A 10,171-nucleotide genomic window follows, 5' to 3' on the forward strand; every position below is an offset into this window, starting at 1 on the left:
CTATGAGGAAATTGAGGAAGCAGACACTGTGGCCAGAACTTGGCCATATGTGACAAAGGACAAGGCAGATGAATATGCCAAAGAGTTGGACCTCGAACTACGCGAGGAAGGTGATGTAGAGAAAAAGGATAAGGCCCAACGCATTGCGAAGAATGTCAAGAAGACAAAGGCAGAAAAAAAATAAAGAATTAGAGAAGGATAAGAAAGAGGCTACCAACAAAAAAGAACAAAGAGAAGCAGGTGGTGAGTAAGAAGCCTGCGAAGAAAAAGAAGAAGAAAGAGGAAAGAGAAGGACGCATGATGTCTGCTAGCCTTGAGAGAAGGAGAAAGGAGGAGAAAGGAAAAAGGAAAGGAAAAGATAGATGAAGAAGATGCACCGAATGGGGCGAGCAAGGGTTGAAAAAAAACAATTTAGTGACCTATTGATGGAAATGGGGTTCTTCCCCAAAAGTACCCTGTTGCCCGCCTTCATCACATACATCATTGACACATTGGGATGGTGAGACTTCTGTATAAGCCCCTAAGTAATTAAACTTAACGTGGTGCATGTATGCCCCACCGAGTAGATCACCGCGTCAAAATTAATGACACCAAGCTGTCCTTCGGCGCCAAGGAGGTGAACGCCCTATTCAACTTGCCTGGTAACCCTGAGGAAGAGGGAAATAGAATTAACGATGAGCCAACACTAGAAGAAATGAAAGATGCACTGAAGGTGTTGGCCAAACCTGGGTCAAATTAGAAAACCTCCTCCAAGGGAATCAAGACGCTAACCCCAAGTTGCCTGACTAATAAGGAAAATTTATGGTTATATTTCATCAAGAAGAAGTTGATTCCAACGCATGACCACTCTATATCAAGGGACCGAATGATGGTAATCTACTGCATTATGCGATGCATCCCCATGGAAGTTGGCCATATCATCGCTTCCCAAATTTGGGCTATGTTCTTCAAGCCTAGAGGTTAGCTTTTCTTCCTTTACACTGTGGTGGGGCTGTGTGCCAATGCAGGCTTGATCGAAGATGAATAGGGGGTGCCTGTCAAAGGAATTATCACTAATAACATCATCTGGCAATTGTTAAAGGACTCACCATATCAACCTAAGTTTGTTAAGCCTGAAGCGATAAAGAAACGACCTTTTCACTCCGAGACCATTTCCTCCCCACAACCTCCACAGCCCAAAAAGTGGAGGAGATTGATAAAGAGGGATTTTGAGATCCAAGCGTCAAGCATTGTGTTAAAAGTAGTTAAAGAAGAAGATCGGCTCCGCGCACCTTCTTCACCAATATAGGAAAGCAGAGATATCATCTCACTGCCTCCTCAGGCAGATGATTGTATATATATAATCTTCTTCTCTTCGAATTGAAGTACAAGAAGAAAAATCTCCTTCGTTGCAACCTAGGCAAAAGACTCATTCTCCGCAACAAGAAGATTTCGGGGTTGAGATACTTTCTCCCTCTCATGAAAAATTAAGAGAAGAGTCCCCACGGCTGGTGGTTGACCTCAATGCACTTCCTCCTCTCTTTCTCTTGGAAGAACACATACCTTCTCCCCCGCATCCTGATTTGCAATAAGACTCCACCTCTGCCTCCAATAGAAGAAGAGAAAGGAAAGACTTTGATCTCTGAGGAGACAGTGCATCCAGCCCCTCTTCTGCCTACCCTTATTATTGATGACTCAAGCTTTCGCAACCCCAATACTTCACAATCAGGTCGTTGGGCAGGCATTGGTGAAACAAGTAGGCATCCATCGAACATCCACAACGAACCTCAACGTAGCACACCAATGCTTGATGAGCCTATCGATCTGGACCTGATGAGTTATACAGATTCTTGCATGATGATGTCCAAGAACCAATCTTGGGCATCTTAGATAAGTTGTCGCGCACCAACCCTTGAGGAAACTAAATTTGGGGGTGTTGTTAGTTTTTGCTTTTTCATTCAAAGTTTTGAGATTCTTGAACGCATTGTATGAATTAACTACTTTGAATGAATTATCAAGTTCATTCCTTTTTCTCATGACTTTTCCTTGCATTTGTTTCTTATATGTATTTATTTCCTTCTTAGTGTTTCTCTTTATTTTGATGCGTTTACATTATGACCTCAATGGTAATATTTGTGCTAACCAACAATTAGATTTGTTACGATAGGCATCTAAAACTCAGTTTTAGGATCTATCCTTTGGAAACATTACTTGAAGTTAAAATGCGTGTAAGCTTTAGCTCAAATCTCTTTTGAAAAATTTTTCTAAGGATATCTCATAACTCGATTTTAGCATTGAGGATCTTATTGCCTTCAAAATTTGGGGGTGTGAGAGGTTTGAGCTAGCGTTCAAAATTTGAAATTTTCCTTATTACTCACATTCCATTAAAAAAAAAAAAAGTTTAGCTGTGATTGGCACCTACTCGTAGTTGGATGCTTGTATGACATCCGTGTGGGCAAGCCAAAACGAAGGTGGGTAACCATGATCAACACAAGCATCAAAACAAATAAATTACAACTATGTCTAGGCTTAAAGAAAAATTCGACTAAGACAATTGTTGGATGTCCGCATGACACCTGTGGGGGCAACCCAAAACGAAAATGGGTTGCTTGAATCAACGCATAGATTTTAGAAATAAAACATAACATACATATAATAAAAGTAGTAAAAAAGAGCCTTTATATTTTTGAAACGTCATCGCTGAAAAGAGAGATAAGATCATCTGGAAATGAGTAATGGTGTTTTGAGAAATTAACTTGCTGCATTTAAATTAGGGAAATATTTTCGTAGGAGAGAGAATAGAGCTTTGAGGCAAATTGCTAATATGATAAATCTTAAAACTACGAAGCATATTGAGAGATCAAGTTAATACGTCAATTTAAGTTTAGATATATGCTAAGACTTTAAATACATGCGTGAGGACAAACATTGTTCTAAATTTAGGGGTATGATAACTTGAAGAAATACAAGTTATTATATCTTTTTATTTAGAATAATTAGAAAAAATTAGATGAAAATGCATTAACTTGATATGAAATTCATGCAAATAATCACATCTTGCATTCATGCGTTTTAAAACTCATAAATCTTGGAAATTATAAAATATAACATATTTGAATGCTGGATTTGAATGAAATGAAGTAAAAAATCGACTAAGGAAACAAAAGTTGCACCCATTGACGTATAGAAAGTGATCAAATTGATGGCAATCTTGCACGCAAAGGACCACGCGTTGAGCAGACAACATGAAAGAAAACGATAAAACGTGTGGACGGTAGATGTCAAATCAAAATACGAGTTGGTAGCTGATTTGAGATATGGCAGAGCCAATGAACTTGTGACAAGAGTAATCGTCGCAGCAGAGCATGGAATTAAATTCAAAGGTGTCAGCAAATCATTAGAAAAAGGCAAGGAAGCTTTCCTTCTTGATGCCTATAAATAGCCTATCAGAAAAATGACTAAGGACAACAAACTTTCCATCGAGAGATAGATTGAAGTTCTACTCAAACTCCACCTCAATCCCATTGCCACCACTCCTTCGAGCTTTTCCTTGAAGAATTCTGATTTAGAACTTAGTCTTCTCTCCAAAAGGAAAGAGAGCTCCACCGCCACCATTACAACCACCATTGAAGCAGTAACCATTCAAGCCACAGGAAACAAGAGATTGTGACCAACAACTTGACACTTTCATTCTTTATTCTTTATCATATTTTTCTGTTCATTTACATTTGTATTAAGTAATTGGGATTGAAAAACTCATTCTTCTTAATATAATTATGATTTTCTCCACATTCCATCCATTCGTGTCTATTCTCTCTTTCATCATGTGCAACTAATTTCCTAATGGGTTGAGAAGATTTCAACTAGCATTTTCACAAGTTGTGCATGGGTTAAAAGATCTTGTTAATGTGTATTTATTACATTACTTAGATCCATCTAACAAATTGATTTAAGTAGAAATAATCAACTGCTTGAAAGAGTGAGTAATTGTGGATCTCATTAACAAGGAGAGAAGTAGCTTTAGAGATAAAGTCAACATCTTGTGTGAAATTAATCATCGCATGCATCCTAGAGATAAGACAAATGTGACATAAAAACAACAAGAGATGAGTGCTTCATTTATGAGTTAATACATGGACATAGACTCATGCATTGCTTAAGAAAATCCCAGTAAGTTTTCTCAACCCTGTTTTATCAATTGATATTTCCTTCCTATTCCACGTTGTTTCATTGTGATTGTAATCAACATCATCATTTTCACTAGCAACATTCGATGCATCATCACTCACTATCACTCACACCTATCACCATCATCCTCCCGTCACACTTGTAATTTTGTCATCTAATTAGTTGCACGAGACATTTCCAACACATTTAAAAAACTCATCGCGTTAAGATCAAACATTAATTTCAACGCATCTCAATTAACAATCATTGTGTTCGACCCTAGATTCACCAGGACTCTATTTAAGCTTGCATTTAGATCTTAATAGATAAAAATTTGCATTTAAAGTTCATTATTCATTTCCATTAGTTAGAAAGACACAACATAAGGCTCTAAAATTACGTAACACTCTGAAACGCAATACCGACCGAATGCAAATATCAATTTGTTAACCACACTGAAAGTTGCTTGCAACTTACTCATGAACCACGTTCATGACTCATCATTTTCTTTATCCCCAAACCGAAATCAAGCAAGTACATTTGCTTATTGGCATCAATCGAAAGAACTACAAGCATAATACCTTTCTACTTTCCTTTCATGTAGGTTGCATCAACTACAATCATCGGCTAGTTGCAGTTCAAAAAATCCCTTATAGAAACCACAAGGGCTTTATGCACATACTTGAAGTGTTCTTCAGGGTCCAACTCTAATTCATACTGCGTATCGAGGTTAGCAAGTCTCAAGGCCTCCCCAAACCGTGGTTAACAGAAGAAATTATTCTCTAGGAGATCCTCTAGTTAAGGTTAGTGCATCTTCCTTAGCCTGTCACACCGTACTCATGTCGAATGTCTTGAATATCCTTTGGCTTATAACTACAACCAACATCCTGACACTTCGACCTTATCAATGCAATAATATCCCAACTTCTTTCTTGTTTATGATAACGTTTCCTCTATGTTTGTGAGAATGTGTGAACAATAACATATTTGGTGATCTTAAACACACGAGTTTTTAATTTTAATTATCCCAACTTTTCATTTGCATGATTTGTATACACATTTTACAACATATAGTTTCGTTGTAGATTTATTGACAACGAAATTCAAAATTTTTCTTCATAATAATGATAGACAGTTTCTTACATAAATCTTTTTTCGCATAAAACAGGTTACCAACCTAGACATTCTCTACAGATGAGGTGAACTTAAATGTGATGACGATGGGGTTGATCGATCCCTGTGGGATACGCTTCCTTTTTCTACGATTGGTGTTCACCACTTGCCATTGAATCTGTACAAGGTTCACCTTTAATTGTCGGGTGATTCTGTTCCAACGATCCTTTATCAATATGTTATTCTTCGTTCATCATCGACTCTATCTCTATGATCATCAAATGTTGATCGTTGAGTGAGTCACCTTGAACGACATTGACCTCTACCTCAGATATATTCATATTCTCCACACTAACATCAACATTAGAAACCATTGGCATATCTACATCGAAGACTGACTCCTTATTCAACAATCCATCAGTATTGTCACCTAGTTCGAGTGGGACCACATTATCATTTAATGGACATAGGGATCGCAGGTCAATCAGACTCAGGTTGTATTCAAGAATAAAATCAAAGTGAAAGGGAAACGGGGTTACATTCTGGACCATGAGGCTTAGAAATGACAATACCATATTCCTTGCATTTTGCACTACAGTTGGTAATTTAGACACTATAAGAGTCATTCGAGTAACAAAAAAAAAAGGAAGTCTTGTTGATTACTAATCATAAAAGTAGAAACATTTAACCTAATATTATACAGACACCATATAACTAGCTCAAACTCGACCAAATTTATCTCACTTATTCTATATATTTGACTTAAAAAATCCTTATATATTATCCCAACATCAACAATCAAACATTCCAACTGGCCCCTAAATATTCTTTCTCAGTCTTCTCCCATTTGCCACCAAAACAAATAAATATACGAGGCATCCAAAATAAAAGCAAACAAATATACTGAAAAAGTTATAGAAAATAGTCCCGAGGATAAGTATGCATCTTGGTGAAAAAATGTCAAAATCTCACCTGAGATTTAAATCATTTAGGCAATCTCGAGGTAATAAGGTCTAATATGGGCCGAGATTACATATATGGTCACGCAAAACATTTTTTTGGGACCAACAACATGCATATTAGAAACCAAACATCTTTAAGGAAGAGAATAGTAAGATAGTGATTTTTTTTGGGACCAACAACATGCATATATAGATATATATATATATATAGATATATATCTTGTTTTTGTGATTTTGTGTAAAGAGTTGTGTTGAAAAGAAAAGGAAGACCAAAAATGTGAGAGTGAGGATATTATAAGACCCTAAACTTGTTGAGCAAGCCAAAATGTGAGTTTCTAAAACACTAATTTAATAATTAAAAATAATAATATAATAATTGGGGGCACAAATGTAAGATCAACATTTTATTAATGAATCTGAACATGTGACTGGATTCAAATTTTCACGTTTTTAACTCAATCTCTATCCTAATCTAGATCGGGAAGCACGGAAAAAATCTATTTGACCGAGTTTCTCAAAAGTAGGCTAGTTGTGAAATGGAAACGCTTTAGGACTATTTCCGACCATTCGTTTTTCCCCCTCTAAATGCTGTCCTTTATTTGGAACAATTTGGACATTTTATTTCTTTTATAACAACCATGGTGAAAACCTATATCCATTGAGTTGCTTATATTGAAAAATCTTACCCTAAAGTCTGCAATTGAGTTATATGAATTAGCAGATAGTTGAATCACCTTAATAACATAATGAATTATATCAGCTTCATCCACTTGCCAAAATATTATGAAGAAAAGAAATCAATCAAACTTGAAAAAGTTTATCTCAAAGATTTAGACTTTAGACCTGTTTACAACGAAATCATTATCAAGCATAGCTTTAATTGTAAGAGATCTCAAAATAGGACTACGTTATAAGCAGAAAAGCACATATATTTCAACTAAAATCTTAAGGTACATTTTGACGTGATTTTGAAAGGATTAAAATCAATTTAATGTTACATTTTTAAAGTTTCATGCTACCAAAATTGATTAAAACCGAACATTTGAAAAAATTGATGGAACAAAAGTAAAATGCACAGAGACTGATATGAGGAAAATCACAAAGTTTCAACGCTACTACTAATCCTTGCACATACAAAGTAATTTATACACGAAAAAATAAATGCATCAAACATGAAAGATTAAAGCAGATGGCTATTTCAGAACTTTCTTAACAAGAACACATACACAAATCAGGCAATCATAATTTTCCATGCTTGCATTCAAGAGTTACCTCACTCGACATCGTAGCCCTTCTCCTGAAGCTCTGAAATAACCTCATTCCTCATCCTGAACCATAGCTTCTGGGCCTCTTGCTCAAGCTTCTTGTTCTGTAGTTCTTTCTGATAGTTGTAAGAATCTTTATCAAAATCAAGCATCCCCTTCGGACCGATGGCAGTTCCGATCATTCCACCCTTGGCAATGAACTCCTCCATAGCTTCTTCATCACCTATGTTGATAACATATCACAAAGATCAAACTCAATGTTTATGACAAAAACAAAAGACAAGCAGCGAATCAAAAAAGTATAGAATATTGAGATATATGCAGGTGAGGGTTAGAGAGTTTATACATGTCACTCTTAAATCCTAAACAAAATATGCCCAAAAATAAAGCCCAAAACGAAAATAAAATAATTTTAAATCACCAATTGATCCAAAAGCTTTTTTTTAAAAAAAGTAATATAAAGGAGCTAAACAAAGTTCAACACACTCGCCTCCTCACCAATGGCGGAGGAGAACCATAACGACAGTCCAAAAGAAACCACACCCACCTCTTCAGAGAAGGAAGAAGAGGGATTAACAAAACAAGTATCAAAATTACTGAAAGACACCGCCTCCTGAGCTAGACAGTGCACCGCTCAATTGACCCAAAAGCTTAAGCTAGTGGGTAAAGGTAAAGTTAATCTTATATCATCTAACAATCCCCCTCACTTGTAAGTTTGAAATATTGAGAATGTCCAACAAGTGGAAATCAATTATAATTTAGGAGAAATAACATTGCAGGGTTTGAACACAGGACCTCCTCAACCATCCTACTTTGATATCATCTTAAATCACCAATTGACCAAAAGCTTAATCTAGTGGATGAAGGAAAATTTAATCTTATATCATCTAACAAAAATAACTCTATATAAATTAGGTTTCCATGTGTGGTTATTTGGAACGCAAAATAACTTATTCAAGGTATTCCAACTCTTAGTTTAACCAATGACCTTAACTAGTATAACAATCACACCCTCAAATGTTTAATTTAAGTAATCACCTAATGAACCCATTGCAATTAAACATTTTTGTCATTACTCCATACTTTGGAGCTGTCGTCAAAGACTGTTTAAAGTTAAGCCTAAACTCACTCAAACTATGGGAGTTTTTAAACAGTACCAATACCCATCCATCAACAGACCAGAGTTTAATTGCAACAATTTCATACAACTATGGAAATAATGGCTTAAAATACAAGTTTTGAAGTATCCTCTATCATAGTTACAAACATGAAACAACCCTCAAAGCTCAACTTGGTTTTTAAGATTTTTCCTAATTCTTTCATCTTTAGAAGTCAAGGACACGGTTGTACAACGTATGGAACAGATCCAGTTCAAGTAAGTTCGTCCCTATTCTTTCATCTAGCAATGAAAGTTAGGAAACTTCTTAATTTCACATGATAATGAACTTAAATTTTTTGGGGCACTGCGATGATTAAACAACCTGGATATGGAAATTCCCGCCGCTCATAGAGGTGAGCCAAATCTTTCTCTGCCTTAGACCGTGGCTTCAGCGTCCACCAACCAAATGGTGATGTTTCGTTGTAAAGCCATGCAACGCCGATCAGAGTATACGTACACAACAGAGCCTTGCCAATTTGCTTCCAGAAGTAACGATCCTCTCTACCCAATCCAACTTTCTTCAAGAACCTCTCGGCTCTCAACGATTTCACCAGTTGCATACCTGATATCCAATTCCAAGAAAACTGTATATATTATACACATATATCGCTTTCAATCATTTTATCAAACAGTAAGTAGGCAAGTTCATAAACCAAAGCCAAAAATGGAAGAAATGAGGTACAAGAAATTCAGGGATTACCTGTTTTAGCCTCTTGGAACCGTTTTCGAATCATTGAGATTTTCTTAACGCAAACTACACAGATTGATTTGTGCTCAGCAATACCTCATTCAATATCAGTCTAACATCCTAAGCAAGGTCACAGTAAAATATCACCATTATATCCGACAACGATCGATGAAGAAGCAAAATGATCAAAATAAAAGGAAAAATCAGCGCGATTGTGAGCTTACCGTTCAAAATCAACAACAGCGAAATTGCAAAACCTAATCTCAACAGAAATTGAAGAATTTGATTCTCCCTCTTCCGGTACTGTTCTTGCAGTAGACGGAGGAGACGGGGGAAAACTGATGTGCCATTAGATTCCCTTCTCCATTGCTCTCTCTTCGCACGGGAAGAAAATTGGGAAACTGTAAAATAAATATAAGACAAATTTTAGGGGACAGAAGAGGTTTAAGACCACTAAGCTTCACTTCTAAACCTCATCCCAATCCCATAATTGTTTTAAATGTTAAAAATGAAAAATATTTTTAACTATTATAAAATGTTAATAGATATCGATAGATTGAAACTTCCCTAAATTAATGATAGATATAAATGATATTTTTCTATATTTATAAATAATTGGTTTTGATAATAACCCAAATTAAAAACTATAATATTTTTATAATTAATTTCGAAACTTTATATTTGACTACTTGAACTTTTATATATATATATTTTATAGTTACTTTTAATTATTTTAATCTTTTACTTTTAATAAATCTCTAGTTAGTTTGTTTTTCATTTCTTCCGAAACAAATTTAGTATGTAATAACATTTTCATTATAAAATTTGAAAATTGTAT

At 35.6% G+C, this 10,171-nt stretch overlaps 1 protein-coding gene across 2 annotated transcripts; it reads right to left on the bottom strand.

The window, feature by feature from the left end:
- Positions 1-5,205: 5,205 nt before the first annotated feature.
- On the bottom strand, positions 5,206-9,753 carry LOC120083675. 2 transcript variants are annotated; one of them, XM_039039514.1, is made up of 5 exons: positions 9,558-9,753; positions 9,346-9,453; positions 8,968-9,207; positions 7,494-7,709; positions 5,206-5,689 (listed from the first exon to the last, which is right to left on the bottom strand). In XM_039039514.1, exons 2-4 carry the CDS (start codon positions 9,377-9,379, stop codon positions 7,495-7,497), a joined length of 489 nt encoding a protein of 162 aa, XP_038895442.1. In that variant the 5' UTR covers positions 9,380-9,453; positions 9,558-9,753; the 3' UTR covers positions 5,206-5,689; position 7,494. The 2 variants fall into 2 exon arrangements, with proteins under 2 accessions (XP_038895442.1, XP_038895441.1); XM_039039513.1 differs by lacking the exon at positions 5,206-5,689 and having other exon boundaries at positions 7,277-7,709; positions 9,558-9,752.
- Between the last annotated feature and the right edge of the window lie 418 nt (positions 9,754-10,171).

This window comes from Benincasa hispida, chromosome 8, assembly GCF_009727055.1.
Source record: "Benincasa hispida cultivar B227 chromosome 8, ASM972705v1, whole genome shotgun sequence".
NCBI lineage: Eukaryota > Viridiplantae > Streptophyta > Magnoliopsida > Cucurbitales > Cucurbitaceae > Benincasa > Benincasa hispida.